Here is a 16,520-nt window from a genome sequence, read left to right as displayed (position 1 = left end):
TTCAATGGACAATGTATCAGCTCATGGCCTTAGAGCCGCCATTTGAGAGTTATAGGATAAAAAACCCTCTTTAGTTTCCAAGGAGAATTACAGGGCATTCCTAAGGAGAGTTACTCCAGTCTAAGCCCGAATGGGCTTAGACTGGAGTAACTCTCCTTAGGAATGCACTGTTAAGATGCTTACAAATAGATTCATGAACTAAAAAGCAGTGGAACAAAAAGTGTGCCTTAATTTCCATGTCAATATTGTAAGCAATAAACATATTCTATATTTTCCCATATTGTACTCTTACATCTAAGCCTGCATGTAATCACATTTTTCCTTGGTCTTTAGCCCCCAATCCATTACTTTTGCAGGCTGGTGAAACTCTAAAAAGCAGGACACCATGGAGGTGATTCCCTCCTTTCATTGTATGTTTTCACTTGGGGTTGAGAACATAGTGTACATTAGCAGGATCAGGCTGTATATATGGGGTTAATATAGGGAGAAACACAAGACCAGAAGCAAGTGGCACTAGGGCAACACATAAAGCACCAAGACAAAAGGTTAAGTTAATAAGTAAACCAGGCATAAAATGGGCTTTAGCAAAGGCTGGCTCTGTTTAAAATGAATTAATTAAATCAATCAAATTTACAAGCAAGGAAAATCTACACATCTCATGTGTTGATACTACTATTCTGGCTTTACCTTTTATTAAAGTTGCAAAAATTGTGCCCTTCACAGATTAAGAGGTTGATTGTTAGAATTAAAAGATTTATAATTTACAATCACAGCCAGCCAAGTTTTGTTAAACTTGCATAGGATTGTGCTATGCAGTTTAGCATAAACATTTGGTTATCAACATTAAAATTTCCAACTTTAAAAACATGTATTTTACTGAAAATTGACGCCATTTACCTCAGATTTAGGGTTTCTGCAGCCTTTAAACAATACTGGAGTTGAAAGACCAAGAGAAAATGTGTGTGTAAAGCCAAAGGTTTGTGAGCACAATATGGGAGACTGTAGAATGTGTATTCATAGCATGGAAGTTAAAGTGGGAATTCTGAGGTGGGTAAGAGTCCTATTTCTGCTCTTAAAAGAAAAGGCATTTTTAATTGTAAATTTTTTTTGAAAGAGAAATTTACTGAATTACTTGAGCCCTTGAGGGGTAGGAGGGTAATATTTAATTTTGGTATGGCTTTATAACAACATTTATACTGCATGTGTGGATATTGAAAGCAATTAACATATAGTATCTCAGTAATCTTTACATCAGCCCTGTAATCAGTTTTTATTATTATTTTGTTTGTCCAATCATTCGAGAAGCATACTAGGCATTCAGTGTAACACACAGCAGTCCCCATATTACCCTAAGGGGCGAGAGGGTAAACCTGACACAGAGTAGCCTACAACAATCCTGGTAAGCCATAGTTGTTGTTACAGAGTGCCAATCAAATTAAATCATGATATGGATCTCAACACACATGTAGAATAAATCACTCAAGGAAATGAGCCAAACTGCACATTACAATTGAAGCATGTAGGAATCATTAATCGATTTTACAGACAATAAAGACTTAATAGACATGATGTCTCATGAAGCACTCCTCTCTCACACATGTACACACACACCATAATCAAGTTAATTCATGCCATAGTATTCTCTATTATGAGTGTGGAAGTTGGACAATGAAGAAAGCTGATTTGTTTAAATGTGGGGTTGGAAGAGAATTTTACGGATACCATGAACTGCCAAAAAGAATAATCAGTGGGTTCCAGATCAAATCAAGCCTGAACTGTCCCTAGAAGCTAAAATGACTAAATTGAGGCTATCGTACTTTGGTCACATTATGAGAAGACAAGAGTCACTGGAAAAGATTATAATGGTAGGAAAGGTTGAAGGCAGCAAGAAGAAGAAGAGGAAGAGTTGGCTTTTATATGCTGATTTTCTCTATCACTTAAGGGAGAATCAAACTGGCTTACAATCACTTTCCCTTCCCCTCCCCACAACAGACACCCTGTGAGGTAGGTGGGACTGAGGGAGGTCTAAGAGAGCTGTGACTAGCCCAAGGTCACCCAGTTTCTTATGTAGGAGTGGGGAAACCAACCTGGTTCACCAGATTAGATTTTGGAGGACATTAATTCATAAGGTCGCCATAAATCAGAAATGGAAAAAAGCTGGGTCATCCTTTTTGGGGGCCCATTAAATTGGAGCTCCTGGCCCAATATTCACCAAACTTGGGGGTTCTTGTAAGGAGAGTCTCCTGAAATTATACTGCAAATTTGGTGCCTCTGTCTCAAAACATAGCCTCCCCAGAGCCCCACAAAGATTCCACTTGGGTAAAATGGACCTGAAAAGGCAAAAAAAAATGGACCTGAAAAGGCCTTTTTGGCTCCATTGAAATCATGCCTCTTCTTTTGGTTTGGCATATCCCAATGCATACATCTAATATAGACAAAATCACTGCTGTCCATTGCATTTCATTGTTTTTGCAGTAATCTCATTATTTAAGATCTGATTTATGGTTACTTTATTACATTTAAAAAGCAACATGCAGGTTTATTTTGTATCGGACAATAGATTAAGGAGAACATGGCCTCACGGCCTTCATGAACACAAATAGGAAGAAGAACAGCAACCGAGGTCCTACAGCTTGTCCCAGTAGGCAAAGGAGAAGTGAAAGGGTGTGTTTTCCTTATGTGAGCCCAGTTGATCAATCTATTGGTGCTCTTAAAGTTCTACCAGCCCCATCCACAAATGGGTTAGTGACATTTTCAGACAGGCTAACTTTTAATTTAAGAAGACCAATGTTCGGTCTGGATAATGGCTGAATTATCCAGACGGAGCATTGGCAATACAGTGCTGGGCCACCGAGTAAGCATTAAAGTGTTTGAAAAATGCAGATACAGACTTCTCTTGATGTTTTGTAATCAAAACCATCTCAGTATCACTTGGCTGTAACCAGGCATATAGTAAGCCGTTAGTAGTCCAGAATGTTTGTGTTTTTATAGATGACTTTTCCTTTGACAATCACATACTCAATCAGTTCTTGATGGCCTCCAAACTGGTATATCAAATGCTCCCACCTAAAAAATAATAATTAAGAGTGTAATTTTTCTTCCACATAAACAACACTGTTTAATATACTGTGTACAAAACCTGAAGCATAAGAGGCAATCTACACGGTCAGTAAAAATCATGCAGAAGACACAGGGCTGGATACTTGAAAGCACATTTTAATTTAAAAAATAACACTGCAGATATAAAGCTAGGATATCAGGGAGACTATTTCCCATACTGACCATATGAAGGTGCTTTATCAAGGTCAGTACTGTCTCTCCTGAAAGGCAGCAATTTGCCAGAACCTCAGGCATAAGATCATAAGAACATAAAAGCCATGCTAGATCAGACCAAGGCCCATCAAGTCCAGCAGTCTGTTCAACATAGTGGCCAACCAGGTGCCTCTAGGAAACCCACAAACAAGACAACTGCAGCATCATTATCCTGCCTGTGTTCCACAGCACCTAATATAATAGGCATGCTCCTCTGATCCTGGAGAGATCCTTTAACTGCAGATGCCAATAACTGAACCTAAGACTTTCACATGAACAGATGGGTTCACATCTGGGCCACAGCCCCCCCCCCTTTAAGACTAGACTTATAACCTTACTCTCGGTCCTTCTCTCTGGCACTCTAGCTTTCCATGGCAAGGCAACTCTTGACACATGGGAAAACTCAATCTCTCCTCATCCCACTTTCTACGACATCTTTTCTTGAACACGTAGACCATGACTATTTATGCCCTTGTTGTAGTAGAAGGGCCTAGCTTCAGCAATCATTGGAGATACAGAGCTACTTGCTGGGGTTTTTGTCTTCTCTTTGCACCCCCTCCCCAGAGCTGGGCATTGCAATTACAGTTATACGCAGCTCTGGATCCTTCCACCAAGGTCCTACGAGCATTTAGGGCTTAGAAGAGCTATGAAAGCAATAGTGTGGCCAATCAGAGAAAAAAGTAGTCTAGTAGTTTATAACTAGTGCTCCAAGCTGTACTAATAGCTACTGTGCTGGGCTTCACCCTTGGACTTAACAGAAACCACTGGGCTCCATTCCAGATACCCTACCAAACTTCTGGGCTCTACTTCCAACCTTACCCTAGATTCAGCTTTCTCACCCCGAGTGCTTCTAATTGTAATAGTTGGCGATCCTAGAAGGCACCTAGCTGCAAGCCAAGACTGGTAGTTATTCACAGTAAAGCCAGGAATGGAGTGGCAGTCCTGCAGGCTCATGTTAGATTCTATGCTATCCAGTGGCCCAAGTGGTGTGCACGGTCATAGGAAAAGCAGATGAACAGACCTGGTCTCAGCATTTAAAAGAGCTGCACATAAATATCATGTGATAACACTTTATGTTGCAGGTCAATTTTAGTCAGTTATTACCTGTGGTTTTTTTTTAAAAAAGAGTGTTGAGCCACTAACAAAAACAGGTAAGAGTTATGTTAATGCCTACCATTTTGTATCTACTTTGTACAAACATCAGGAAGGACAATAAGTTTAATACTACATGTGATATGGAATCTGGACTGTCTTTCCCAGAAATCCAGCTCATGACATCACCTCATAGTTGTGGAGAGGCTTCGCAAATGCCACAGAAAACAAAAAATTAACATAAGCAGGAGTTGCTGTTTCCCTCTTCTTTTTTTAGGAAAAAAAATTCTGAATTGCAGAATGGGGGGAGTCGAATTTTTCAGCAGGTCAGAGATTCAGTAAAATCAATTATACAATCTACTTCATTCAGAAGCAATTTTTAAATATTTGTGAGATAGAAGTGAGCCAGGGGTCAAATTGGAGAGAGGCCTTTCTCTGGTTGTGCCTGATGAAGGCTGAAACCATCTCTGTCATCTTTTAGGTATTGTGCAAAATGAGCCCTGTTCACCCAAGATTGTGATGGTTAAAGGGTTGTTTTATTTGGCACTCTTTAATTTTTATTGTTGCTGTCTTCATTCTTTTATTCTGTTTGACTGCTGCTATTTACTGTGGCTTTATATTGTAGGAGGTTTTGTGTATCATGAGCTGCCTTGAATGCCCCTCTATGCAGATAAATAAATACCCGGGAGGGCAGAATTTCATTTCTGTTTGTACAGAAGCCTCAAACAGTAATTTAAGTTCTTACCTTGATGAGTTAATGATAAGGAGATCTCCTTGTTTGCCAATCTCTATGGAGCCATGAGTGTCGGATTTCCCAAGAGCATAAGCAGCATTGATGGTAGCAGCTGCTAAAGCTTCCTTCATGGACATCTTCATGTTTACACAGGCCAGATGCATTACCATGGGCTAAGAAAAGATGGGAAGTAAAATATTCACATCATAAAATATGTAAACATATGAAAGTAAATTATGAAGTGAACAAATGTACAGTGAACGAGTGCACCAACCTATGTTTTGCTGAGTCAACTGAAAGCTTCACTAGAGCAGACATAATTTTTGGACTATATTAATTAATTATTTTATTTATTTATTTATTTATTAAAACATTTATATTCTGCCTTTACTCTTGATTCAAAGCAGCTTATGACGGTAGGCAAAACATCCCCAGAAAAAAACAAAGATAAAATCGCAAGCCCCATATCCCTCCCCTTCCCCCCTTAAAAGATGCCCGCCATTCAAACCCCCTCAAGAGCCCTGGCAAACAGGCAGCACTTCCTGAGCATCTCCAAGGAGGGGGGCCTCTCCCACCTCTTCAGAGAGCTCATTCCACAGAGCCAGAGCCACAGTGGAAAAGGCCCGGGCTTTACTCGATACCAAATGAACCACCCTAAGTGATGGGATAGCCAACAGACAGCTGCCTGATGACTGCAGTTGGCACACAGGGACATACGGAAGGAGACGGTCCTTCAAATATGTGAGTTTCAGGTCATGAAGAACTTTAAAGGTTATAACCATCACCTTGAATTAAACTCAGAAACAGACTGACAGCCAATGTAGCTGTTTCAAAATGGATTACATATGTTCCTGGCAGCGAGCCCCTGACAGGCTGCCACATTCTACTCTCGTTGCAGTTTCTGGGTTGTCTTCATGGGCTGCCCTACATAGAGCCTGCTGCAGTAATCCAGCCATGAGGATGCAGAAGCATAGATCAGCATGACCAGATCACCTGAGTCTAGGCTGACAAACCTACCCTTGACCAAGCAAGGACAGCCCAGTGACATCCCATGGAGCACTGCCTGGCTGGCAGCTCACGGGTATGATCTTGGCTCTCAGCTGATGTGAAGGACAAACGGAGAGTTTGCATTTGCTGCCACTTGAGCCCCACTTTCCAGCTGGTAAGGTTGGGCAGGGTCCTGCTGCCCGACAATGAATTTAACCACACCCACAAGAAATCTGTGTTAAAAAAATACTCTGCTTGACAGCTCTACATAAAGAAATTCACATGGTATGCAAGTTCAGAAAGCAGAGAATGTCCGTTCCCAAAGAAACAAGATGGTATTCACAGAACTTAGTCATATGAATAATGATTTTGCATCTAATGATAGTCACTAAAGAAACATCTTACCATTGAACAACAGTAAGCATTAGGGTTGAAGTCACTGCCAAGAGCAACAATCACTCCTTCTTTTAACATTTTCCTAGCTTGAGGCTGTTTTAATCTAAAAAGAAAAGGAATTTTACAATTCAAACTGCAATGTAAACAAACACAGAGAGAGAATCTGTAGTTTTATCTATATGTCAGTTGTCAGATGCTGGCATATTCCAGAAAATCATTATGCATTGTTTAACATAGGCAATAGTTTGTCTGGATATTTCAAGGCACAACAATCACTTAAAATTAATTAAGATTTGCAAAGTTTACAGACTCAACAATGTTCTGAAACACAGAAGTAAGTTAGCGAAAGGCTGAAGGTACAGTCCAGCAAAAGTTAGTTGCAATTAAATCCCACCACAAGCAGTAGAATGGGGCAATGCCCTTGTTCAGTGTATGCTGTAACAGTGTGATAGACAAGCACCATAATTCATCCTTCATCATCATGCAGATATCTTCTAGCATCAGTCTGGCTTGCAGCATGGGTGCCTGTCTGCATGGAGGCTAGGTTTATATGATGTCTCTTCGCTTTTTTGAAAGGGAACTAACACAGGATCCAGGCCTCTGCGAAGTCACAGAGAGGGCCCAGATGGACTGTATGTAAAAGGAGAGGGGCTTGTGTTGGCCCTCTGCCAGTGCTGTGTTAACTGCATTCTACTGTCCGAACAGCCACACTACGGATTTGTGGCCACTATGTGTGTGTGTGTGTAAAGTGCCATCAAGTCACAGCCGACTTATGGCGACCCCTTTATTTAACTTTAAATATCACTTTTTCATCTATTAAATGCCAATTATATTTACAATGTTTTTTAAAAGTATTTTTCATGCTGCTTGCACTAACACTGCATGACAGCAGGCAGAATGGTAATCGAAACCTTCTGCCCTGCAATGTTGGTTTGCGAGGTTATCAAACATCAGCATTTCAGAGAACCCTGCCAAAAGTAATTGTTAGGTCAGTGTATGATCTCAAAAGATCCTGTAAGTATTTGTCATCACATTCAAAAAAGTTATTTTCATTGGAATACTCTTGCATTCCCTGGATGCATAGAGACTGCTACGGGGTCATGGGCACAGCCCCCAACTGAACCTCTTTGCATAGGTTCCACCCACATAACCTGTACCTCGTATTTCTGCAGGGCACAAATCACGCCTGCAAGCCATAAATGTGTGTTGCATTTGGAGGTTTGCCGGCATATGGAAAGATGAGAGGGAAAGACCAGCAGGAATGATTCTGCTCTTCCATGCTTGTATTTGGGAATACAGATTTGTTGTCTGAGCAGGGCTACAGTGTCAATATGACCATATTAGAATCTACCTCAGCATGTAGGCAGTTGTTGGTAACAGGACAGCTGCACACTTTGCTTGGCCCATTGCAGTAATACCTTCATCGCTAACTTCTTCCAGATGACTTATAGCCTGGGCTCCTAGGTCAGCTCCAAGCTAAAGAGATGGCAAAACAAGACTGGACTGAAAAGTTACCAATAGAGAACATTTTTAATGGCAAAATGACATCCAGCTTCTATCAACTGCCGTACAATTTGGTCTCCTTCCCACCATTTTGCAGTTTGCTTTTTAAAAGAGATAATTATAAAATTTTGAAGCTGACTCTACAAGAAAGTTTTTATGCTGAATGGATTGTACTAATCACACATTAGAACAATTAATTAATATTGGTACAATCTATACAAAATGCAGGGGAGGAGGAATGGGCGTCATGCCACCCCAGCGCTGAAGGTGTGATGCTACAGATGGGTGGGGGGGGAGGAGGCAGGTGGGTACAGTGGGAGGGAGCCCCTACCACTCCCCTACACGCCATGCAGCAAAGGTATAGGCATGCAGGGAAGCAGGAGGAGGCAGGGAGGAGCAGGTCCCCCTCCCCACAACAGTAAAAGTGGGTAGGGGCACAGGTCAAGGAGTCAGGCAGTGCAAGAGCCACCCTCCACCCTTGCAGAGGTGATGAAGCTGCAGGTGGGCAGGTTGAGAAGGGGGAGGAATAGGAGCCACCACTGTCCTCCCACTCCCTTTCTACTGCTGAGGCAGTGATGCTGAAAGCAGGTAGGCTAGGGAGGAGGAGCAAAGTGAACAGGGCAGTAGAAGGCCACCTTTAGGAATCCCCCCACCTTCCATGAGTTCCTTGTAGCCACCAGTTGTTTCTTAATAATACATGCACAATTACCAGGAAGAAAAGTGAACCAATAGATTTAATGGACAAAATGGACTTGTTTGGCTTTACTGAACTGTATATCATACTTACAAATATTATAGAAGTGAGTAATAATAAATAACAGTCACATATCCAAAGAGACAGCAACAGGACATCTATGTACTCTTTTTGTACCTTTTAAAGAATATTAATGACACACAAACAGTACAAAATAGGCATATCCACCAATGCTATCACTATTGAAAACCATTTCCACCAGATGTCCTTTCTAAAAAATTTATCTCACTGGGAACAGATAAGCAAAGTCAATGTTTGAATGGAACATGAAAAGGTATCAGCAAAGGTCAGAAAGTCCAACTTTCTTATTTCCCTTTGACATTGCTTGTTACATTTCCATGTAGTTCATTGCATAAATGCATTACTGTGCTTTAGTGTTTCATGATTGTGAGGTTGTCTGAGAATTCAGGATTCAAAACCAAACTGCCCTTTTGTTTTTGCTTTATTGAAGAAATACCTCTGCGCATTTCATTGGATGGAGTTCATCCCCATGGAAGTTAATCTGTAACCCTATCTCTTTCCCGGCCTGAAGAATTCTTCTGGTAGAATTTAGATCAAAGACACCCTTCTCACAGAAAACATCTATATTGTCAACATGTATTTCATCATTAAGGTCAAGTTCCTTCAGTTTGGGAAGGTGGACGTTGATAATGTCATCAGTGGCTTCAAGGGCATCTTTGTCCCTATTAAACAAAACAAAAAAATAACAAAACCCCACAAGATTAATTACATTTTACATGATCTACATTCTTGTGTACATGAAGTCATGAAATTAAAAAGTGCTTATAGAACTCAAAGAGGATTTTACTTGATCTAAGTGAACAGTGTTACATAATTTTGATATAATTATTTACTGACATTCCTAACTATTTCCCCCATATTTACAGTGCATTCCTGAAGGGGGGAGCGAATGCTCTTAGGAGCCAGCATGACCCCTACGCTGGTGTCTGTGCCACATGCACTGTGCAAACTGGCAAGGACGCCAGAGTTGGGCCACTTACACCAGTCCCTTTGCACCACGGCAGCAGTGCAGGGCTTGGGCACCGGCAGGTCCTCCTGCCAGCGTTCTCCTGGCACAAATCCCCATGCTGGCGTCCCAGTAGGCATTCCCGGGCATTCTGGGGGGCGGAGCTGCCGTTAGGCAGCTTCCAAACCCCTTTCACCCCAGGAACGCCTCCTGGGATGGCAGCGGTCCTGAGCCACCTTTTTGCGTGGAGCAGGCTTTCTTTCACATATGAGGGGGAAAGCCTATTTTACTGGTTTTATTTTGGAAAAAAAATATTTTTCCCTTCTGCAGCAGCCGGGAAGCCTCTAAGGAGGCTTCTCAGCTGCGCTGTCCCAGCTGTCGCAGTTCCCCCCCCCCTTCAGGACTGCACTGTTATTTATTTATAACATTTATATCCCAATTTTCTGTCCACCAAGGAGGCTATATACGAAGGAAGCTATACCTTCTACTGTATTACAAATGTATTCTGCTTACTTTCCCCTCAGCTCCCCTTCCTGTCTGTATCTTGCCTTTGATGGCCAAACTAGTCTGCTTTTAAAGTTATAAATACTTTTGGATCAGGGCAATAGTGTGGAAATTTGCTTGCGGCCCCAGCCCTATGGGGGAACGGAACGGAACGGGGGGGAAAGGGGGGCCACGGCCATCCCAGGGGCTACCCCTCCCTGGAGACGGAAAGGCGTGCTCTTACCAAGAATGACTAGTACTTGATAGCTGGAGTAAACAGGCCACAACTTTATTGATTACAGTGTTCGGCATTGGCAAGCATGGAGGGTGGGATCCAGGGATCAGCTGACCCATCTGTCAGCTGATCACACCCTGTGCCCAACCCGCCTGCTGGGCGCAGCCTGAAATGGAAGTATGCTGGGACCCACGTGGGCGGCAGCCAACCGTGTGGTCCACTGCCACTTGGGAGGAGGCCAAACCGCAGCCCCCGAGCCAGGCTTAACCATTTCTGGCCTCCCCACAAAACCCCTTATTAGGGTCCCCAGAATGGGAAGCGGGGCACGCAGGCCATCTTTCCCCCAAACTGGATCCGGCCCCATGCCCAAACCGCCAACCATTAGTTGTGACAGATAACAGCTAAAACCCCATGCACAAGGGGAGGGTGGGCGGGACAAGCGGCGTGGAGGGGGAACGAATGGCCGCAGCCAAGGGAGGGGCCGCCTTTTATCCCCCTTCCCGGCACGCCAGCCAGAGTGGGCCCTATTGGGCCAGGGTGGGCCCCGTGACCCCCGGCAGAGCCCGCCGAAATCTTGTAAAGGGGGCGGCCGGCCGCAGGGGCGGACAGGAGCCAGCGGCCACCATTGTCCTTCCCAGCCGCCGCGCATAGGACCCGTGCCGCCCCCTCCTTCCACGAGGGCCGGCCGGGTCCCCCCCCCCACCGCCTCCGGACCGCCGCCGCCGCCTGGATCAGCCGCGGCGGCCGGTAAGTGGGCTCCAGCCCCCGTTCCCCCCACTCCCCCCCCGTGGGTCCGCAAACCCGGATCCCCCCAGCAGGATACACTGCTTTGCGGGGAAACCACACAGATACTATACAGGTATCAGGGAGGAAGTTAAGATTATGCAAATGGGTTAAACCCCCACTTTCCGACATTGCAGCCCCAATCTTAATTAGAATCTCCCCCAATTGCTATTTACAGTTAAAAAACCAGTAGAAGAGCCATTTGTAGACCTCTCAATGCCACATCTAGTTTGAAACATACAGTCAAACCACACTGAATGTACGAATTCCATGAACAGAGCACCTAGCATTTCTTTTTTCTTTCAAAATCAGGGACATGGGGATCCAATTGTGATCAAGACCGTAACATAAGGGGAAGAAAGGGTTAAGCCTTCCCCCAGGACTGTTTTCCTCACCTGAAAGGGCCCCACAGAACCACTATATGCAACACTGTGACAAACATACAGGTAATGGTGAAGAACTGTTTCAAGTTGACAAAATGATGCAGGGAGAAAGGCTTAAATCTCCAACCGCTTTCAGTGTGGACTTGATCAGAAATGGTGGCCTGCACCTGATTTTTAAACAAAGGTTTGGCTCTTACTTTATAACCCTAACAGTAAGGCCCATGCTTCATTTCTGAACAACAGTACTATGTATTTTAAGTCTGAGAAGCAGAATAATAATATAATAAAAATATATAGCAGTGTCCCAGTCCAGAGCCGATGAACCTGTAGATCTGTTTTCACTATTGAGATGGGTACAGTTCTATGGGTGCATCAGAATTTTCCTACCTGTGAAAAACTGCTGGATCAGACTGAAGATTTCTTTCTATCCTCTCTTTGCAAAACAGTTAACTGAAATCTTCTTTCTGCTTTTCATAACTAAGCTGAATTAAAGTGGACGCTTCAGGCATGACAAAGATACAAAGATGCAAACACATTTCATCCATCATACTGAAATTAGAACTTGTGACTCTCTCCTAGATGGTACACAGGAAGTTCTGTCCTCACATCTTCACCATGCCTGAATTCACTGTTGTAGAATTTTCAAACATCATTCTGATAGCAACTGGAAGCCAATGGGATTTCAATGCTTTATATTTAACTGGAAAATTCTAACTAGTGTAGTGGTTAAGAGTGGTGGACTCTAATCTGGAGAACCGGGTTCGATTCCCCACTCCTCCACATGAACAGTCACAGTTCTCTCAAAACTCTCTCAGCCCAAGAAGAGGCAGGCAATGGCAAACCACCTTCAAACCTTTTGCCTTGATAACCCTATGTGGTCGCCATAGGTCAGCTGTCACTTGACAGCATTTTTCACCACCAGCAACTAAGAGGTAGCGCTTGGAACATGAGCATCTGTTTCCTCAGCTGATCTTGCTGGACCATGAAGACCAGTAGCTACTGGAATAAAGACTGTCTCTTGGAAAACCTGGTTTGTAAATGATCAGCATTCTGATTTTGGAGAACAATTACCCATAAACCCAAGTATGGAGCAATATTTTACACTTTGCCTCTCAATTTCCTAGAGGTTCTTTTTATAAATAATGAAGAATTACTCAATCACACAAATAATTCTTATGCGTAAATCAAATACATCGTGTGATAGCATGATACTTAAAATGATAATGGAAGAATATTATATTACTTTGGAACAGAATGAGCTCCGCAGTAGGTAGAAGATATACCAATGCTCAGATCTTGCCTGGCCCTTTCAATCACTCTGAGCATCTTAATTTCCGTTTCCAGGTTTAAACCATATCCACTTTTACATTCAACCAAAGTGGTGCCTCCTCTGAGCATGCGGAGCAGCCGCTGCTTTAAACTTCGGAGGAGGTCATCTTCAGAGGTTTTCCGAGTGTGCTCCACTGTGAAATGTATTCCTCCTCCAGCTTGATGGATATCCATGTAGGAAGCTCCTGCCAACTTACAAACAAAATAATCTGATAAGATGTATTATTGGGCAAAGACCACCTTACAATGCAACTATATGTGATTACAACTGTCCCTTCTCCCTTTGCCAAATGCCTTGGGTGAGGAGGGGGCACTGTGGGTTTGCTGTATGTGATTAACTTTTCAGCCTTATGTTCCTCTCAAAATGAGAAATAGAGACGTTAAATTATATGGTTAATTGACCAATTAATCATTTAAAACACTGCAAAGTCATAGCTGCCAACTTTTACAAAAATCAATGCATCTTTCAGCATTTAGTGTTTACGCACAGGAAATCCGGTCAACTAGTTCCATATGCACACACATTTATTTCAGCACATGTAGGAAATATACAGTGTGTTTTTGTAATTTACACACAATGTCATAAATTGATGCATTCCATTCAAACATTCCAGGCTTCACTATAAGCATGTTAATCTTTAATGGTTTTCCCTCTAAAAGCATGACATGTCCAAGTAACAGCATGACGTAAGTTGCTATCAGACCAGTGGTTAACATTGAAAGAGAGCTATGAAGCTAAGATAGAAAATCCTAAACCCAAAGCTGTGATTGTGGGCTGTAATTACTCAGTGGTGCACAATGTATACTCTGTACATGCTCGGATGACATCTTTTATTATTTCTTATAGTCCAGGACTGAGGCTTGGTATCTGAAATCAAATTCTGGGCTAAAATTTGGTTCCAGTTAAACCTTTTTAAAACTTATTCTTATTCCATCATTTTTTAAGTCGGGGAACCCCTTCTAAACTTGGTCTACCATCAGAGATCCCCAGTCATAAAGCTGAGTACAGAGAGATTCTTGCACACTTGCTGGATTTTGTAACGACAAAAGCTCCTACAGGCAAGGCAGGAAATCTTCCCAAATTTCAGAAAATGTGATGGCACACCTCCATAGTACATATGGCGTAGGCAGGGTGCCCTCTACCACTACCCCTGGAACTTTATCTCTCCCTGTTCTCAAAGTCTCATGCCAGGACAACAACAGCCATAGTGCCAAATTGTGACACTGGTGGGAAGAGTGACGGTTCACCTGCTTCAGGGGTTTTCTGTCTTCTGGAACTTCCCATATATACACACCTCTAGGGGTTCTGAATTCCATCTGGGGATGCCTATCTTGATTCAAGTCCAATAGCACCTTACAGACCAACAAGATTTTCAGGGTATAAGCTTTCAAGACTCAGTGCTCCATCAGATATCCCTAGCTTGAGCACCAAGGAATTAATTAGGATTCTCTCTTTTTTTCTTTGCTAACCTACTAAATTATTTGACATCAAACCTCTTCCTCCTGCTTTCCCAACTGCCAGGAACCTAACATTGTCCTTGTGCTCTGCTATTGTACATCACATATAATAGTACCATATTTATGGCTTCTCAAAAGATGTGACATTACAGAATCATTAACCTGGGGAAAAGGTAGATGTATGCAAAAATGTAACTGACAAAAAGTCCAGCCTCACGCAAATTTACCTTCATAGCAAATTCATGAACCCTGTCACCAGCCCATACTGGATGTGTATGTGCATCCACCAGACCTAGTGAAAACATTGTTTTTAAAACCTCAGTAAAATGTGCAGCATAGAGATGTCATTTCATATTTATAACAAACCTAGAAAACAAAATAGTGGGACTCTCTAACAATAATTTTGTCAGAAAATTGCTTATGGTTCCATAATCATCCAGTAAAGGTCCCCTGTGCAAGCACCGGGTCATTCCTGACCCATGGGGTGATGTCACATCCCAACGTTTACTAGGCAGACTTTGTTTGCGGGGTGGTTTTCCAGTGCCTTCCCCAGTCATCTTCCCTTTACCCACAGCAAGCTGGGTCATTTTACCGACCTCGGAAGGATGGAAGGCTGAGTCACCCATGAGCCGGCTACCTACATAGACCAAGGTGTACTGGTCAGAAGTCTGGCAGCCGCTTTCTGGACAATCTGACATTTCTGAATCATCTTCATGGGCAACTCTTAGGGAGGTTTTGGGGGCAGAGCCTGAGGTGGGAGGGGTTTGGGGAGGGGAGGGTCTTCAATGCCATAGAGTCCAATTGCCAAAGCAGCCATCTCCTCCAGGTGAACTAATCTCCATCAGCTGGAGATCAGATGTAATAACAGGAGATCTCCAGCTATTACCTGGAGGTTGGCAACCCTAGGAACAGTGGAGGAACAGTGTAAACTTGGGCATCTCTTGTACTATACCATTAATGCTTTTTCACACTGGTTACATCCTTCCTTCAGAATTTCCCTCCCCTTCTGTATTCTCCATACTTCTGCCCTGTGACAAGCCACTACATTTCTATTATAACCAAGGGAAAAAAACACATATAATGATTGGCCAATTGAACACAGAATTTCTGCCTATGTAAACACAGCATCTTTCTGCTTGGCACAGTGGACTATGGAATATACACCAACCTGGTAAGATGCATTTGCCTGAACAATCAACTATCTTTTCAAAAGGCACTCCTGAAAATTGGTTGCGAATGGCATCAGCATCTCCTGCTGCCTTTATAAAGCCATCTCTGTTAAAAACACACACACCAAAACAGTCATCTCAGATGTGACAGACAGCAGTAACTAACAACCAGTTGCAACAATGTAACTCATTTAAAAAAGAAGTTTTAAGCCTGTCAAAAGATCAATATTTTTATTTAGTTTTCTTGCAATAACATCCTCTATTCTTTTGTAATTTGAGCTACTTGAATATGGAAAGGAAAATTATCTGTTTGGGCAGATTATGCTGGACAGTCTGCTTTCCCCAAAAACACACTTACTTGCCAATCACCACACTGGCATTTTCTAACACTGCCAGATTTTGCATGCCAGACTCTAGGAGATATTTTTCGCCTTTGGTACAGACGAGCACCAGCTGCTGGGCGCCTTCGAGGAGGAGTTCATACTGGCCGGCCATGTCTCTTCCCAGACACAATAAGTGGAGGGAGGAGCAGAGAACTAAACAAACCCAGCAGCAACACTCCAGGCTTCAGCAGGGAGGGGAGAATGGTTCAACATTTGCCAGGTCAGAGTCTCTCTCTCGGTTGGCTGCATTCACCCAGGGCAAACATAACATTTATTACTCTTGGATTTTCCCTTGTAAACTCCTCAGGCCAATGTGTAAAAATGAGGACACACTGCACAATGGGGCATGCTCTGTCTGTGAAAACGTTGGGGGTTACCGCACTTGTATTCCCAGTGATGTATTAAGAGTTTGAAAACGTTATGAAAAATACCGTTCGCACTTTGTTTGGCCCCTTTAGCTGTGAAGACGTCTTCCAACCATTTATAAGCCGTGGTATCCAAAAACCCTTTTAAAGTGATGTTTTTTACAACATTTTCAAACTCTTAATACATC

General features: G+C 42.8%; 1 protein-coding gene across 1 annotated transcript; it reads right to left on the bottom strand.

Moving 5' to 3' along the window:
- Nucleotides 1-2,960: 2,960 nt before the first annotated feature.
- Nucleotides 2,961-16,079, bottom strand: AMDHD1 (amidohydrolase domain containing 1). Its single transcript, XM_056847353.1, has 9 exons — nucleotides 15,943-16,079; nucleotides 15,584-15,690; nucleotides 14,643-14,707; nucleotides 12,872-13,149; nucleotides 9,235-9,460; nucleotides 7,872-7,996; nucleotides 6,530-6,623; nucleotides 5,150-5,310; nucleotides 2,961-3,066 (listed from the first exon to the last, which is right to left on the bottom strand). The coding sequence occupies exons 1-9, from the start codon at nucleotides 16,077-16,079 to the stop codon at nucleotides 2,961-2,963; spliced, it is 1,299 nt and encodes a 432-aa protein (XP_056703331.1).
- Nucleotides 16,080-16,520: the final 441 nt, after the last annotated feature.

Source organism: Euleptes europaea, chromosome 3 (genome assembly GCF_029931775.1).
Source record: "Euleptes europaea isolate rEulEur1 chromosome 3, rEulEur1.hap1, whole genome shotgun sequence".
In the NCBI taxonomy this organism is placed as follows: domain Eukaryota; kingdom Metazoa; phylum Chordata; class Lepidosauria; order Squamata; family Sphaerodactylidae; genus Euleptes; species Euleptes europaea.
The sequence above is the reverse complement of the archived record's forward strand: the minus strand, read 5'-3'. Positions and strand labels throughout refer to the sequence as shown.